This window comes from Ceratotherium simum, chromosome 14, assembly GCF_057802395.1.
Source record: "Ceratotherium simum simum isolate JZ-2026a chromosome 14, ASM5780239v1, whole genome shotgun sequence".
NCBI classification, from domain to species: domain Eukaryota; kingdom Metazoa; phylum Chordata; class Mammalia; order Perissodactyla; family Rhinocerotidae; genus Ceratotherium; species Ceratotherium simum.
In genome coordinates this window covers 41,852,097-41,870,190 of record NC_141913.1, presented here as the reverse complement: position 1 = coordinate 41,870,190, position 18,094 = coordinate 41,852,097, and the positions used below count along the sequence as shown (strand labels likewise).

Below are 18,094 nucleotides of genomic sequence, written 5' to 3'. Positions count from 1 at the left end.
AAAGAAGAGGCAGACTTACAACATTATTGGTGGGATTTTGCCTTATCTCCAGGGTCTTTCGAGTCAGAAATTCCCAAAGGATATTTCTATGCCCTGAATCACCACTGGCTTGAGGCTAGACTAAGCAAGATGACAGTTTAGTGGAAAGAACATTGGACAAAGTATCAGGAGATCCAAGTTCTCCCTGAGAGCTGCTCTAGCAGAGTGATAAAGAGAATATAGAGATGCTAGAGTGCCAGGGTTTAACTTTTAGTTCCTTGGTTTTTGGGTAACATTTATGCTCTTATTTTCAAAGCTACCTTCCTCATCCAAAATCATCATCTCGTGAAGTTTTATATTTTAAATGTTTTCATATATTATCTCATTTGAATAACGTATGAATTCTTTGAAGTATGTCTATAGAGCTGAGCATATTATTCATTTCAAAATTGTAAGTAATATGTCAAACAACAACAACTAAACCATGTTTAACTGCCTCCATGATCTAGCCTAGTTCTAGGTACGCGGTAGGTGCTTGATAATCACTTGTTGATCTTCTCAGTTTTGTCTACATTTGTGCATTATTTATATATACTAACATTGTGGCAGGCTTAGGAAGTAACAAAATTGTCCCAGTCTACAACAGTTTGTTTGGAGTTGCTGAGGATGGCTGATAGAAATTTGAAAGTAGCAACGACGATGTCTCGAATATGTACTTCTAAGGGGCTTTTAGGGAGATTGTGAATTGACTCAGTGATAGGACAGGAGGAATAAAGGGGCTGGTCTAATTCATATTAGTTAAAGGAGAGTGTGCGTTGTGAGTTTACCTCATGAGGGTTTTTCAAGGCTAAATGAGGAAGTAGATGCTAATGGCTTAGACTGCTTTCTAAGGATGTTTTTAAAAAAATCTTCAAGTTATATATTCCCAGTCATATTCACCATAAGATGGGTCTCTGTAACATTAATAGGCTTGCCTTTGGTGTCAATCTAGATTCACAATGAAAAGAAAGACACCAAAATCTGCCCAGAAAATTAACGTGGAGCCCTACTATTTTCAAAGGAAAATGGCATTCCCTTGCACAGAATCAAATTATTTATACAAACCCAGCACCTGGTGGAATTCAAATAACATTTTGCAGCTCTTGATCTTTCTCTACCTTGCCTTACAGTTGTTTCCCAAGACGCAATTATTCCCGTGCTAATTTTAGACATTGGGTTATTAAAATACTTTGTTTTTCCATTTAGTGTCATGGCAGCAAAACGATTCATGACAGTCCAGGAAGCATTTAAAACAATGTCTGAAACAAATGACAGTTCATTTGAAATTTCATACTAGCCATTAGGACTTCACCTTGTATTTCGCATTCGCAGCAAAGCTGGTCCTCCAGCGGACAGTGTAAAGTCGTACTTCGGATGTTTTTTGGTTCTTAGGGACAGAGTTGTCCGCCCAGCTGACCCTCACGGCATCGTGGGTAAGAGCCGCAGCCTGTACACCTACTGGTGGGAGCATGGGGGTGGAGACATCTGGGACCGAGGTGGGGAAATCATCAAGCAAAGGATAATAATCAACTGGGTCAGTGGGATCTGGGTTTAAAAACCCGCCAAATGAAACAAATACATAAATAAAAGAGTTAAAAAAATAAATATCAGTGGTAACACGTCACAATGAGTTAAATGCATGGCAGTAATGATGAAAGAGAACATGAGAAGAACAGAAAAAAATACAATTAATTCAATCGGAAAACTCATGAAAAACAGTACTGTTATATTATTATATTACAAAAAAAACTATTTTCTATAATTTTCTCATTTCTTTAGAGTAGTTTTATCAATTTGGCTGTCACTTCTAGTTATATTTTTTAAAAGTCCATTTCTTCTTAGAATGCGGCACATTGTTTCTTAAAAGACCTAGTATAAAATGTATCAGTTTTGTAACTATAGAGATAACTTCAACTAGCAAGATAAAAAGGAGTGTCTGGTTTATTTCCTCCTGCAAAGGCAATAAATGCCTATCTAACATGCGGTTTTTTGTTTTTGTTTGTTTTTCCCCTCCTTCTCTAACTTGATTTGGTTTCTCTAATGCTTTCATTATCGCTTAGCTTATATCTGCATAAGTAATGTTTAGGCAGGAAAAAAACAAATGATAAAGACCAAAGGACCCTGAGAGCTACAGCCATCTGTCCACGGCTGTGATTGCACAAAGCCAGGGTGATCAAGTCCATGTGATTCAATGAGACGTTTGATAATTAGGTTTCAAGTAGCCCTTGATGTGGCAGGTTTTCTTAGATTGAAATCCTTAGAGGAAGTGCGGAGTGTCCATTCTACCCACATTCTCACAGAGTAATTAACTCAGGTTTTAGTCTTTTAAGGCATTCCTATATTCTACATTCCTTGTTCTAAAATTTCAAGTTCCATGGAAAGACTATATTATTGGATGGGGATACAGAATGAACTACCCATAGACTGATGAGATTTGCGCTGAGGTGCACACATGCTTTGATCCCTAACATAATCAGAATGTGCATAATGATGTGTGTGGTTTTATAAATTCTCTAGAAAAATCTTGTACTCATTTTTATGCTGGGGATATCAGAATCTGAGGAGCTTATTTTGTGGCCATAGGAATAATCCAATTTTGAGCCTTTTATTTTATACTTAAGACATTTAAAATTTTAAAATTTTACCTTTAAATTATGTAATGTGTATTCTTACCAACAACAAAAAAATAAGATGAGCTCTCAGATTGGGCATATGATGACATTTGGGGAGATGAAACCTACTAAAATGTAGAGGATCTGAAGCAGTGCGCATACACAGTTTATATTTTTAAACAGTGTAGTTCCGAGCGCAGTGGCTGCTGACTGGTTTTGATGATGACCGCACTTTGTCCACTGCATTTTAAGTGCCTATCCCCCACTCATCACTCTGTTTTCCAATGAATTATTTAGTAGTTTACTGGGCTGTGGTCTTTGGAGTGAAATAAAAAACTCGAAAACAAAAATAGAACAAAAGGAAAGAAAGAGAAAGAAAAATGTGTGTTTAAAATTTCATGACAGAGGCCAGGCTTCCTGTATTTCTTTTGACGTATCTTTTTGTTAAGGGCTCGTTTAAACCCAAATGGATTTATGAAATGATGAGGGAAAGCGGAAGACATCGCAGCCTCCAGGAGGATCAGCATCAGTCATCAAGTTGGTACATCAGTAGGAGGTGTTCTTGTCAAACTAAAGCAGGTCTTGCCTCACTTGGCCTGTTTCTATTCCTAGCTGCCCTTCCAAGAAAAATTTTATACAAACAGGACGACTACTCTGAACTACTAACTCCTTTTTGCCCAACTTACATTAACAAGTTACCGTGTTTGTTGTTTCTTTGCTTAATCTAGTTTTGTTGGTAACCTTACATTAACTTTAGAGTCTTTTATAGTCACCATGGCTAAAGTTTTGAAAACTAGTGATTCTCCTTCAAGAACCGGTAATACTCAACCCTACTATTTCTGAATTTTAGAATAGTATATTTTTCATGACTTGTTGAGTTTCTTGGAGTCTCAGCTCCAGAATATGTCCCTCAAATATCGAGTAATGCTGTTTCTTGGTATTTTTCTATGAATTTACATAATTCAAAAATTTCTACCTTTGGCCAAGTTGTTCTTACCTATTTTAGGGAATTTTTTTTTCGGGGATGGCTTGTCATTCTACTTGCCACTTCCTCTAGAGCTGCGTTGTCTAACACAATAGCCAATAGTTACATGGACAATGTAAATGTACATTAATTAAAATTAAATACTGTTAAAAATTCACTGCACTAGCCAATTTTAAGTCTCAATGGCCACATGAGCCTGGTGCCTACCATATTGAATAATGCAGATACAGAGCATTTCCACCAAAGCAGAATATTCTCGTGGATAGCAAGTGCTGCTCTAAATACATACCTGCTACATAGATTGCTAATTATCTTTTTCTCTCAGGACAGAAACTGTTTGAGTAGTTGCATTAAAACGATTCTTTGTTGCTAAACAATTTTTTTTCATTTTATTTCCCATACTCCTAGGTGCCTTACTTGCTGTTGATTTTCAGTTGTTATATTCAAAAGAGTAAAATAAATAAATAAATAAATAAATAAATAAATAAATAAAAAGACAAAATATAGCCTCGAACCTTTTGTTGAAAAGAGAAACCTATTCATTCCTAATAGATGTTTTGGTAAGAGCCCATGAATTTTCTAGCAATATACTAAAGTTCAAAATGAGCTTTAAAAAAAAAAAACACAATTTTACATCCGGATTGTACTTCATTCAGACATTGATAAAACAGTTGAGAATAAACAAATTCAAACAACACACCTCATTATTCCCCTGCCTTCTTCCCTTCTCCAGGGTCAAAATGTCTTGTTGTTGCAACAATAGGAAATAAAAGGCTGTACAGCAAAAATGAAACTCTCATCTCGCCCATTTGACCTGGTGGAACTTTCCTCAGCTCTAATACTGATATGATCAGGAAGAGATGAGGCTCCAGAGCGTGCCAGCAGCTTTGAACACGTGCGTGTAAAAAGCGCTATTGCCTGATACTTACTCTAGCCTGATGCATTTGTCGCCTTTGATTTTTTCTTTACTTTATGCTGGCCTCTTCCAAGACTGCTCACAGGAATACTTTGTAGAAGCTCAGACAGAAAATGTCGTCTCTGTGGCACTATGACACATTTATTGATAGAGTTTTTCCCAGAGCCTTAACCTTTGATTCTGTTTGTTTGTCCTTTGTTCTCCATGATGTATGGAAACACAATAAAATAAGTCTGCCATATCCAGGAAAAGTATATGTTTTTCTTTTGGAAAAGGCTAGTTTTATTCATTCCTCTCCAACCCCTTACAGCCTTTTTTTTTTTTTTTGAGGAAGATCGACCCTGAGCTAACATCTGCCAATCCTCCTCTTTTTTGCTGAGGAAGACTGGCCCTGGACTAACATTCGTGCCCATCTTCCTCTACTTTATATGGGACGCCGCCGCAGCATGGCCTGACAAGCAGTGCGTCGGTGCACGCCTGGGGTTCCGAACCAGCGAACCCCGGGGCACCGCATCGGAGCACGCGAACATAACCGCTTCCACCACAAGGCCAGCCCCAACAGCCTTTTTTTCAATAAGGAAATTCCTCACACAATTTTTAACTTTTGGTGTTATTTCATTTCTCAGATCCATTAGGATTAGAGTCATTTCAGGAAAAAAATTGTCTTATGGATCACCGGTGTTTTAGAAACCCCTCTGGGAATGCCATATGCTGAGAATTAAAGAATGCCAACAACTGTTAAGGGAAAAGAAGTTAATAACGCCTCAAATGGTTCTTTCTGAGCAACTTATCTTCAGTTTATCTGAACTCGACTATCTCTACTACTACTACTTCCTGCTCAAAAATTGATTTTCTTTTTTGTTTTTTTTTGTCACCTAAGTGACACTTCTTTGTAGGCTTTAGTTTTGGTAAGAAAATAAGAGTTTTAAAAGACTGGCCATAATATAATTTTGTGTGGCCTAATCACAAGCTCAAAATCACATCAACGAGCAGTTGCTCAGCATCTTCTACCACAGGCAGGAAAGACATGGCTTACTATTAAAAATTATGGGACACACGTGCACAGCCAAAGTGGCCTGCTATTTCTCGAAGAACCTTGCTGCTGGCAGAGAATAAGGGGAAGTGAAAATCCCAGACAGCCTCCATCATTTTATCTTGTAGTTTCCATCCTGGATCTCTGTTTGCCTCATCTCTCCATATTCAGGGATAACACATTTGACAGTGAATGTTCTCTAGGGTGATACTCCTTATTTACCCTGTTTGACTCCCTTGGATAACACAATAACAGATATATACTGTCTCCACAGACAAACGAATGTATTGACATGTACCCCAAATTTTGCATACCATTTTAGGCAGATCATAGACCTTGAAACCAGCAGCCAAAGATTCAAGGAGATTCTGGAATAACAACTTTGCCTTACAAGGAAATCTGGTTGAAATCAATAAAGGGATGACATGCTCTAGAAACCATCATATGACAGCTGTGAATTCACTTTACAACTGTGTATTCTCAAGATGGTCTGTGAATGGAGCTTCTGGGTTTGGAAAACAAACTATACAAAGTTTACACAAATTTAGGTGGTAGCAGAAGACACAGGATCACACTATTTATGTTTATTTATTCCTACTTGTCAGGACTTCATACTCAGGCATCCAGTAATTTTCTATATTCTCTGGTGCTCGCTATCAACTCTTGCTCTCAAATCCTTTATCCTCATTAAGATGAAAATACCTGATAAGTTAAACGAGGTCTGAGGGTTGTGAGTTTGGAAAGGGAGCAGGACCAAAGTATTCATTAAAAAGATGGAACTCTTCAGTTTTACTTTCAGATTTCAGACATAAGACAATTAGGGGCGGTCATGTGATTTTCCAGTGGGACTGTGAACACATGACTTTCCAGTGACCCCACAGAGGTGTTACTTATCCTACTTTTGAGTAATCCCCAGCCTTGCTCACAAATATTCTCCACAAATGGCTTGGGTCTCACTTCCTTACCCATCCTTTTCTCAGTTCTTTGAGTCTTTTTTCTCTCGTGTGCTGCCTTTACAGTCCAACTCACATAAGAATTCCTATAGGTAATAAGCCCCCGAAGCAGCCAAGCCTTTTAAGGTCCAGAGGCCCTGGGCACCACTGGGGTGATCTTTAGGCCTCAGGAAGAAGCCACCTGTGTGACTCAGCCCAGTGCAAATCAGCCCCAGGGGGTCAGTTCATCATTGTCATATTAGCTTGAAGGAGCCTCTGCAGAGAAGCAAGTGTCTATTCAGGCATTTGGCAGCCTTTGTGCAGACACTCTCCTGCCTAAATTGCATTGATGTGAGACATGCTGACTCAAGAGAAAGAAGAGTGTTATTGGGGCACCAAAATATGAAACTACTGGGAGCAGAGAGAGAATGAAAGACCTATATTGTCTAAGTCCACTTACTAATTTATAGGCTGAATTCTTCTCTCTTAAGTTTGAGAACCAAAAAAAACAAATTGTGTGTGTGTATACACATACATATAAGGCTCAGAACATGACTACATTCATTTTTTGGTTCCTTTCCTTTGTATTTTGTTTTACTTCTCTTTAGTTAGTTTTTTTTTTTTTTTCTTTACCATAACTCAAACACTGACTATATGTCACGAGAGGATTAGCTACTTTGGCTTACCTGTTATAGACCTGGTGGTGGCGCTTTCATACAGAGGAACTCCTTCTCCTGCATTGTTAAAAGCTTTTAGGGAGATTACGTAATGGGAACTTGACTCTGGAGAAAAACAGAAAGAATATGAACATGTTGATTTATTTAGTGTACTGAAATACTCAGGGTAAACATTTTCCTGAAATCAAATTTAATGTAATCTATTAAGTAAATTGTTGTTTAAAAATGAGTGAGTTTGATTCTGGGAAGAAGGTGGCAGTGGTAGAAATATAGTTTTTGATCTTCCTGAATCTCAACCTAAAAAAGACTGAATGACTAGATAGAAAACCAAAAGCATTTGGACGTTTACAACAAAACTAGGTGATAAGGTATATCTTCAAACTCTAAAATGCAAGTGAATATGGACACACCACCAGCAACCTTGACCAATAACCTGCATGTTATCAGCATCTGTAAGAGAATTCAGAGGGAGGCATCAAACTTGAAACTAGGATAATTCTAAAATAATTATCAGATAATGCTAGAAAGTACCGCACACCAGTTTGAGACCAGTAAATATTAAAACTCTAAACTAAATGGCAAAGGCTCCTTTCCAAGACAGGGCTCACACTGGGGACAAACTACTGGGAATAGATTTAAAATTTGAGCAGGACAGAAGCAACAGAAATGAAGGGGAGAGAAAGTCCAGATAAAAGTAGGAGAGAGGAATAGTCGTGAAAACTTAAAGCAAGCTCCCATAGATTTTAGTGTGCGTTGGACAACTTTTCTGTAAAGGGAACCAGATCTTAAATATTTTAGTTTTGCAGACCATTTTGTCTCTGTCATATATTCATCTGGAATCGTTTGTTTGTTTACAACTCTTCAAAAATATAAAAACCATTCTTAGTTCAGTGAGTCCAAACAAAAACAGGACCTAGGCCAGGTTTGAGCCCCAGGCTACAGTTTGCTGAGCCCTGAACTCTGGTCTAACGAAAACATCAGGAGACGTAGCTCTGTGTACTTAGAAAAGCTCTTTGAACTTCTGGGAATGCAGGGAAACAAACCATATGAAAAAAAGCAACAAAAATCTGTTGAGGTTAAATTCCTCACAAAATAAAATGAGGAGAATATCATTCTTGTAGATAAGTACACACACACAAAAAGGATCAAATATACACAAGAAAAAGATCAACTTGCTGTTTACTATTTCAAAATGAGCTAAATAACATTAAGTGAAACGCCACATAGGCAAGAGTTAGTAACATAAATTAGAACTAGAAAAAACTCAGAAATGAGGTGGCATAACCCAAGAAAGAATTATATGTAAGTAAAAAAAAAAATTTTACAAATAAAGGGTACCTAAATGAACAAATAAACACTACAAGGAGAAAACAAAAACAAAACAAAAAGAAATTAAGAAAGAGTAAAAAAGAATTGAGGAGAAAGTGATAAATATTAGAGAAGGAAGATCTAACATATGAGTAATGGTTTTCCTTAAGGAAGAAAACCAAAGAAAGGGAGCAGAACAAATACTAAAAAATGGAATTCAAGAAATTTTACTGACTTAAAAAAATCTTCTAGGCATCTGGACAGAAAGAATACATGACTTATAAGGGGGAAGATTAGATTACTATCAGACTTTTTGCCAGCAACATTTTATGTCGAAAGAAATTGAAGTAATTTATTTGAGATATTCAAGGTAAGAAAATATGATTCAAGGATTTTATAGCCGACAAAAGTTAACTTTAAATATAAAGGGCACACCCAAACTGTTATCAACTTGCAAGCAATCAGTGAATATTGTTCCCCTGATCCCAAGAACTATTAGAAAATGAACTTTAGACATCCGAAATGACCAGGGGAGATATCAACCTAATAGCTAACTGGTGAACAATAAATTTAAAGAACTAAGATTAAGTGAGGGTTAAAAGAGAGAGATTTTATTTTATAATGGCTACATGTTCTGGTATTATAGACATCTTACAATCATAAAACAAAATTAAGGGAGAAGAGGGATAGTGTATGCAAAAATAAATGTTTTAATAATTATTATTGATGGTAATACTATTATTATTGTTATTGTTATTCTGAGACAAATGTAATATGGGATAAAGCAGGTGAGTAATCATGAGAAAGTCTAATTCTATTGTCCCCATGTCCTTGAGAACCAGATTCTTGGTTTGGATGAAAGGTCATACAGATGTAAAATAGAAGATGTTAAGTAAAGTCTTGTGTTCCTAAAATTCAACTGGAAAAATCACTTTAAACTCAAAAGGTATTTTATTTCTGTTCCAGTTCTGTCCACTGAAAAAGTCTAGAAACATCGACTCAACAACAAGCATCCTCAGCACAAAGGCTGGATTTTGAAAAAATATTTTGCACTGCAAGAGACAAGGGCTTCTTGAAGAACCGGTTAATGCCTGGTCTGGGGTAGGAAACATATCAATTGAGCCTGAAACATCTTGACACAGCAGATAGAAAGGAAACAACCAAAGACTAATAGGACCATGTCAGATGGATTCAGGAATCACCTTGAAGAGGCCCCCAAGACCAAAGATGAGGACAATCTGAGCTTCCATAAAGATAAAAGCTGCAATGAATTGAAACCCAACAAATATATATAAATGCATGAATTAATAAAGATATTTTAAAGAACAATAAGAGTTGGTTACTTCTAAGTTTCACAGAACCAAATTATTATCTTGAAAACTGGGTGAAGAATCTAATATTTATCATGTTTTTCTTAAATAAACCCTATCACTGTGTAATCAAACAGTATATGAGAGAAATCATCTCCTTATAATATTATTCCAACTAACAAATAAAAATCCAATGATAGAATTCAAATATTGCTATTTTGCAGCCCCAATGAACAAATGGATCCAGGCATTAAGCATTCAGGATTGCTAAGATAAAATAAAGACATCTAGACATTATGTACCTCCTAAGGAAAGAACACACTACCCTCTAGAGCCTTGCCAAAGGGATCGAATGTACTTAGTCTGATCAAGCCTCTAGATCCAAAGGCCAGTCTGCAGAAATAGAGCAAAGAAACATGTTCAACTCCAACTTATCATAATTCATTACTCTAGACATTTGTTGCATGTGTTTTTCTGTATCTGAGTTTTATTTTACAATAAAAAAGCTTTGAAAATGAGTGAATTTATCTGATAATATTCTTTGCAAATTGATTAAATGGATTTTTCTTCATGAAATTTTTACATGTCTTAAGTATTAGCATTAAAGATATTGACATTCCAAACCACAATGACACATGTAACAAAATGACAATAAGTATGTTCCCATCAATAGCTACTTTAAACGTCAATGGACTAAATGCTCCAATCAAAAGGCATAGGGTGGCTGACTGGATAAAAAAAACAAGACCCATATATATGCTGTATACAAAAGACACACTTCAAACCTAAAGACACTCACAAACTGAAAGTGAAGGGATGGAAAAATATATTCCATGCAAATGGCAATGAAAAGAAACCTGGGGTAGCAATACTTATATCAGAAAAAAAAGACTTTAAAATAAAAACTAACAAGAGACAAAGAAGGGCACTACATAAAGATAAAGAGAACAATCCAACAAGAGGAAATAACGCTTGTAAATATCTACACACCCAACATAGAAGCACCTACATATATAAAGCAATTATTAACAGACATAAAAGGAGAAATAGTAACACAAAAATAGTAGGGGACTTTAACGCTCCACTTACACCAATGGATAGATCATCCAAACAGAAGAACAATAAGGAAACACTGGCCGTAAAAGACACATTAGACCAGATGGACTTAGTAGATATATACAGAATTCTCCATCCAAAACTGCAGGATACACATTCTTTTCAAAGGCACATGGAACATTCTCCAGGATTGATCACACATTAGGCCACAAAAAATGTCTCAATAAATTTAAGAAGATTGAAATAATACCATGCATCTTTTCTGACCATAATAGTATGAATCTACTCTGCTATTGAGTCCCTCTAGTGAATTTTTCATTTCCAGTATCGTATCCTTCATTTATAATTGGTTCTTTTTTATATTTTCCAGTTCTTTGTTGAGGTTCTCACTGAGGTCATACATTCTTCTCCCAAGATCAATGAGCATCCTTTTGACTATTAGTTTGTACTCTTTGTCAGGTAGATTGGTTATTTCTGTTTCGCTTAGTCCTTTTTCTGGGGTTTTGTCTTGTTCCCTTACTTGGAACATATTCCTTTATCTCCTCATTTTGCCACTTTCTCTGTGCTTATATCTACGTATTAGGTAGGTCAGCTACATCTCCTGATCTTGGAGAAGTGGCCTTATGTAGGAGATGTCTTATGAGGCCCAGCAGTGTGCTTCCCTCTCATCACCAGTTCCAAATGTTCCGGGAGTGTCCCCTGTTTGGGCTACGTGTGTCCTTCTGTTGTGGAAGGGTTGCTCTTGCTGCAGGTGCCCAGAGAGACTAGACTGTCCCCCTGGCCAGCTGATTTTAATGTTCAGCTGTGTGTAGCTGCTGTGGACCCTTCAGTCACTTTATTAGGCATGGGGAGCCCCAGCACAGTTGGCTGCAAGGTCTACTAGCACATTCCTGCTACAGTTTTCCTTTTAAGTGAGTAGTCCTCCAGTTTGGCTGGTTGCTAGGCTCAAGGGCTTACAATTGCCGTAAGCCTCTAGCCTGCAAGCCTGTTGTCAGCTCCCTCAGGATTGCAGCTGAGTGATGCCGGCCTGAGGCATGGGAGCACCCAATTGTTTCAGGTTTTGGAAGGTGGGGCCGATCCCCTAGGTGACTGTTTGAGAAGCACAAGTCTGCTGCAGCTGATGAGCTCCACTGCCCACAGACCCACACACCCCATCAACACAGTCCTGCTCCATGCACACACCCTGACCCACTGAAGCAGACCCACACACTCCACCAATGCAGGCAACACGAACACCTCAGATATACAAAAGATTATAAGAGAATACTATGAAAAGCTGTATGCCAACAAATTGGGGTAATCTAGAAGAAATGCATAAATTCTTAGAATCATACAGCCTTCCAAAATTGAATCAAGAAGAAATAGGGAATTTGAATAGACCAATCACCAGTAAGGAGATTGAAATAGTAACCAAAAATGTCCTCAAAAATAAAAGTCTAGGACCAGACAGCTTCCCTGCTGAATTCTACCAAACATTCAAAGAAGACTTAATACCTATCCTTCTCAAACTCTTCCAAAAAATTGAAGAGGAGGAGAAGCTTCCTAACTCATTTTAGGAAGCCAACATTACCCTCATACCAAAACCAGACAAGGACGACACAAATAAAGAAAATTACAGACCAATATCACTTATGAAAATCAATGCAAAAATCCTCAACAAAAACTAGCAAATAGAATATAATACATTAAAAAGGTCATACACCATGATCAAGTGGGATTTACTCCAGGGATGCAGAGATGGTTTAACATCTGCAAATCAATCAACATGATACACCACATTAATAAAATGAAGAAGAAAAATCACATAATCATCTCACTAGAGGCAGAGAAAGCATTTGACAAGATACAGCATCCATTTATCACAAAAACTCTGAATGAAATCAGTGTAGAAGGAAAATACCTCAACATAATAAAGGCCATATATGACAAACCCACAGCTAATATCATTCTCAATGGAGAAAAACTGAAAGCTATCCCTCTAAGAACAGGAACCATACAAGGATGCCCACTGTCACCACTCCTATTTAACATAGTATTGGAAGTCCTAGCCAGAGCAATTAAGCAAGAAAGAAATAAAAGGGATCCAAATTGGAAAAGAAGAAGTGAAACTGTCACTATGTGCAGATGACATGATTTTATATATAGAAAACCCTAAAGAATCCACCAAAAAACTTTTAGAAATAATAAATGAATATAGTAAATTTTCGGAATACAAAATTAACATAAAAAAATCAGTTGCATTCCTATACAGTAACAATGAAGCAGCAGCAGGAGAAATTAAGAATACCATCCCATTTAACAATGGCAACAAAAAGAATAAAATATCTAGGAATAAACTTAACCTAAGAGGTGAAAGATCTGTACACTGAAAACTATAAAACATTTTTGAAAGAAATTGCAGAAGACACAAAGAAATGGAGAGATCTTCCCGGCTCTTAGATTGGAAGAATTAAGACAGTTAAAATGTCCATATTTCCTAAAGCAATCTACAGATTCAAAGTTCCAATGACATTTTTCCCAGAAATAGAACAAAGAATCCTAAAATTTATATGACACAACAAAAGACCCCGGATAGCCAAAGGAATCCTGAGAAAAAAGCACAAAACTGGAGGTATCACACTCCCTGACTTCAAAATATCCTACAAAGCTGTAGCAATCAAAACAGCATGGTACTGGCACAAAAACAGATACACAGATCAATGGAACAGAATCGGGAACCCAGAAATAAACACACACATCTATGGACAGCTAATTTTCAACAAGGGAGCCAGGAACATACCTCTTCAATAAATGCTGTTGGGAAAACTGGACAGTCACATGCAAAAGAATGAAAGCACACCATTATCCTACACCATACACATAAGTTAACTCAAAACGGATTAAAGACTTGAATGTAAGACCTGAAACCATGAAATTTCTAGAAGAAAACATAGGCAGTATGCTCTTTGACATCGGTCTTAGCAGCATATTTTTAGGTACCATGTCTGACCAGGCAAGAGAAACAATAGAAAAAATAAACAAATGGGACTACATCAAACCAAAATCTTCTGCACAGCAAAGGAATCCATCAACAAAATGAAAAGGCAACCTAACAATTGGGAGAAGACATTTGCAAACCATATATCTGATAAGGGGTTAATATCCAAATATATCAAGAACTCATACCTCTCAACAACAAAAAAACTAACAACCCAATTAAAAAATGGGCAAAAGACCTGAACAGACATTTCTCCAAAGAAGATATACAGATGGCCAAAAGGCACATGAAAAGATGTTGAACATCACTAATTATCTGGGAAATTCAAATTAAAACTATAATGAGATATCACCTCATGACCATCAGAATGTCTGTAATTAACAAGTTAGGAAATAATAAGTGTTGGAGACAAGGTGGAGAAAAGGCAACTCTCATACACTGCTGATAGGAGTGCAAACTGGTGCAGCCACTATGGAAAACAGTATGGAGATTCTGCAAAAAATTAAGAATAGAACTACCATATGATCCAGCTATTCCACTGCTAGGTATTTATCCAAAGAACATGAAAACACGAATGCATAAAGATATATGCACCCCTGTGTTCATTGCAGCATTATTCACAATAGCCAGGACTTGGGAGAAACCTAGCTGGCCATCAAAGGATGAATGAGTAAAGAAACTGTGGTATATATACACAATGGAATACTACTCAGCCATAAAAAAGGATGAAATCTTGCCATTTGTGACAACATGGATGGACTGTGAGGGTATTATGCTAAGTGAAATAAGTCAGAGGGAGAAAGTCAAATACCACATGATTTCACTCCTAAATAGAAGAAGATGAAAAACAACAACAAACAAACACATAGAGACAGAGATTGGATTGGTGGCTACCAGCGGGGACACAGGGAGGAAGAAGGGCAAAAGGGATGATTAAGCACATGTGTATCGTGATGGATTGTAATTAGTCTCTGGGTGGTGAACATGATGTAATCTACACAGAAATCAAAATATAATGATGTACACCCCAAATTTACATGATGTTATAAACCAATGTCACTGCAATAACAAAAAAATCAGAAAAAAAAAAGCCTGCATAGCTTTACTGTACTCTTGGCTTTCCAGTCTTTTGGGGTACATATCATTTCTCATTTAAAAAACAAAAAAGAAAAAAGGTACCTTAACTGGTTCATTCTCATTTTACTGGTTTGAATTTTTGTCTCAATCTGAATTACAACCTGTGCACCTCATCTAGCTGCTCTCTGGCTCCTGAGAAGTATCCATCATTTCTTAATCTCTCCCCACGGTAATTGGGAGGTAATTGTCATTTCAATACTGACTCTTGCTAATACTAATACCCATCAAGTCTCTAGTCCTCTGAGTAATGGCAGCTTCTTCCACTTGGTGTCTAGCCATGGTATAGGGTATGCTAGCAAAGACTCTGGATTTTTATAATTTACTAGCTGTTGGGTAACGAATTACACTAATTGCTGAATTCCACAAATCCTAACTATGCTGTGTACACCTTTGGGGAGACCAAGCTTAAATTTAAATAAAAAGTGGTAATGGCTTAGCCTCGGGAAAGATAAACAGATTTGCAATGGAGTTGTAACTGGTATCGGAATATTGTGTAGAGCTAGGGGTCTTGGAGACCTTTTGGTCCAGTATTTTCCTGTTGTCAATAATTTGACTATATTGCTTTGATTTCCTTTCATATTGTGATGGAGGCATCTGGTTTGAGTGTATATTGAGGGGGAAAGATGCTGTGAGAGTGGGTAGCAAGAGGAAATGAAGGTTTTCTCCCGTAGGAAAGAAGAGTGTCATTTACTAGTATATCACTAGAGGGCAATGTGGAGCTATTTTGTCGCACATGCTCAGAGCTCTTAAACTTTAAAACCAGTAAATCACAAAAGAATTGCCTAGAATTGCTCCCTTTATAGAAGCAGCAAATGAGTTAAACACATTTAATATTATCATAATGAATTCCAAATGAATTAATCATTAATTATGGTCAGACCTCATTGTTCAGGAATACGCTTAATGACAATTACGACAGTAAATTTATTTTTTGGATTTGCTGAAATGTTACAGATAAATAGGCTTGAAGATTTATCAGTTGTCTCTGAAAAACAAAGTACAGCAGTATTTTCTCATTATAATTCACTGAGATTGAATCCTATTGAAATAACTTGGATTTTAGTGGATGTCCATCAGAATTGTTTTTAATTATGGATATTCTGAGTGATTCCACAGATTTCAAGTGATTGATCAGATTTTCATCATTATTTGGCTAACCATTCTTGTAGAATACATCAGAATGGGAAACAGGAAGCTGAAGAAATACTTAGTAACTCTTTGAGCATCCAAAATAGATGGCTCGTGGCCAATATCTTCTTTGTGGCTAGGAAAAAGGGAATAAATGAACATTTATTGATTAAAGGGGCTGTAAAGACAAGGAATGGGTAATATAGAGAATTTTTGGTTCTCCTTTCCCAGAGACTGGGTAGGTGAGCGACCCATTATTCTAAGAGCTTTTGTTGAGGCTTGTCTGAAGGTAATGAGATGAATGTGGCTCTCTGGGGCTGAGGGAATGAAGCAAGAGATCTATGGGGCTAGACCAACAAGCTGTACTTGGTGACAAGAGCCAGTGAGAAGAACATCATTATTTTTAATTAATATTTTGTGTGAATTAAATGCCACTGGCATGTGCCAGATTGACAGCCCGTAGTCCTTGATTCATTACAGATTATGTGCTTCACTCAGTGGCTCCATCCATGCCGAGTGCTTGTTGGGGCCCAGTCTCCATGTCCCTGCATCTTTTGCCCTCTCTGTTAGCACTGCCAACAAGTCAATTAGAGAAAGAGTGGTAGCTGTTTTCCGCATGCAGACGCCTGCTCAGTGCAGTGACCCAGGGCTATCACATGCACAGAGCACAGGCCGCTGGATCGCTGTCAGATGGTAGATGTGACTGGACACCTCTGACCCCACTGGACCTGAACCGTTTAATTAAGTGTAATGGGTGGATAGCAAACACAGCTGATTGCATTGATCTTTTAAAAGGATGAGTAATTCATATTCAAGAAGGATGCAATTTATGTAACACATTCAATATTCAATTCTACTTCATTACATACACTCTTTGCGCATTTAATTAATAGCTAATCTAACTAGCATCCTCACGAAGGTTTTTCTTTTCCTTTTCTAGGAACACTGTCCAGAGAATAGTCAGATTATAACATGACTTGCTCATTAACCAGTCTTGCAGGTACCAGATACTCAGCTAGTCTGTGTGAGGAAGTATTTGAGTCCAAAGAAAGAAAATTTAGGTAAATATTCTTTAATCTACCAAGGTCTAATATCAAGAGGGAAATCAGGTAAAAATAAACTTTATAAGAAATGTTCCAGTGCTTGGCAGATAGAGGGTACTTAACAAATATTTGTTGAACTGATGAATATATGAGACCTAGAAAGGCTAAATTACTTAGTGAAGGTCAAATAAGAAGTCACTAATCAATCTGAACACAGAACGCAGATTTCTTGATCCCAAATTGCACATTCTGATACGTGTAGGTTCACAAAAAATGAATCCAAACAGATTGTGCAATATTTCTTCCTCTCAACACATATTCACATTCAATTATTCTTCACCTGTTCATTTGTTCATTCACTCATCGATTATCATTGAGCATCTTCTGTGTGTAAGACATGGTGTAACTTTTCTAGGGTATATAAGGATTTTTTTTTAAAAAGCCTTATTTGCCTTGATGAATCTTTTAATGAAGAAGTTGTGTTGGAAGTTTAAAAAAAATCAGGGCAAATTGTTCTGGAATCAGAGAGGCTTTGTGGAGAAGATGGCACTTTTGCTGAATCTCTTGATGAAGAAAGGCTGAGGAGGAAACGTGGACCAAGCAAACGCAAGTGGGCAGCTAACAGTGGTTGTAGCATCATGCGTGTTAGGATCAAATCTTGAAGACAATGACAATTCTCCTCATCCTCCCTCTCCTCCTCCTCCTCCTAGTAAGTGGTACCATTTGCTGGGTGTCTAATTAGGCCCTTTGTTAACTACTTCACATCCTTTATTTTATTTAATCCTTACCTTAGTCCAGTGTCTGGTGTATAGTAAATACTCAAGAAATATTTGTTGAATGGATGAATGATTATCCCCCATTTACAGGTAACTGGGAGAATTTCTGACTCCAAAGTTCAGTTTCTTATCTTCTGTATTCGTTGCCTCTTATTGAATAAGAGATCATGAGTTGAAGAACATTTT

General features: G+C 37.1%; 1 protein-coding gene across 1 annotated transcript in view; it reads right to left on the bottom strand.

Moving 5' to 3' along the window:
- DCC (DCC netrin 1 receptor) overlaps positions 1 to 18,094 on the bottom strand; it is a 1,105,377-nt gene that overhangs the window by 123,548 nt on the left and 963,735 nt on the right. The window contains exons 16-17 of the mRNA XM_087439250.1: positions 7,183 to 7,278; positions 1,331 to 1,503 (exon numbers count right to left, since the gene is read on the bottom strand). Of these exons, the coding sequence (XP_087295376.1) occupies positions 1,331 to 1,503; positions 7,183 to 7,278 (269 nt within the window). The remainder of the gene's footprint in view (positions 1 to 1,330; positions 1,504 to 7,182; positions 7,279 to 18,094) is intronic.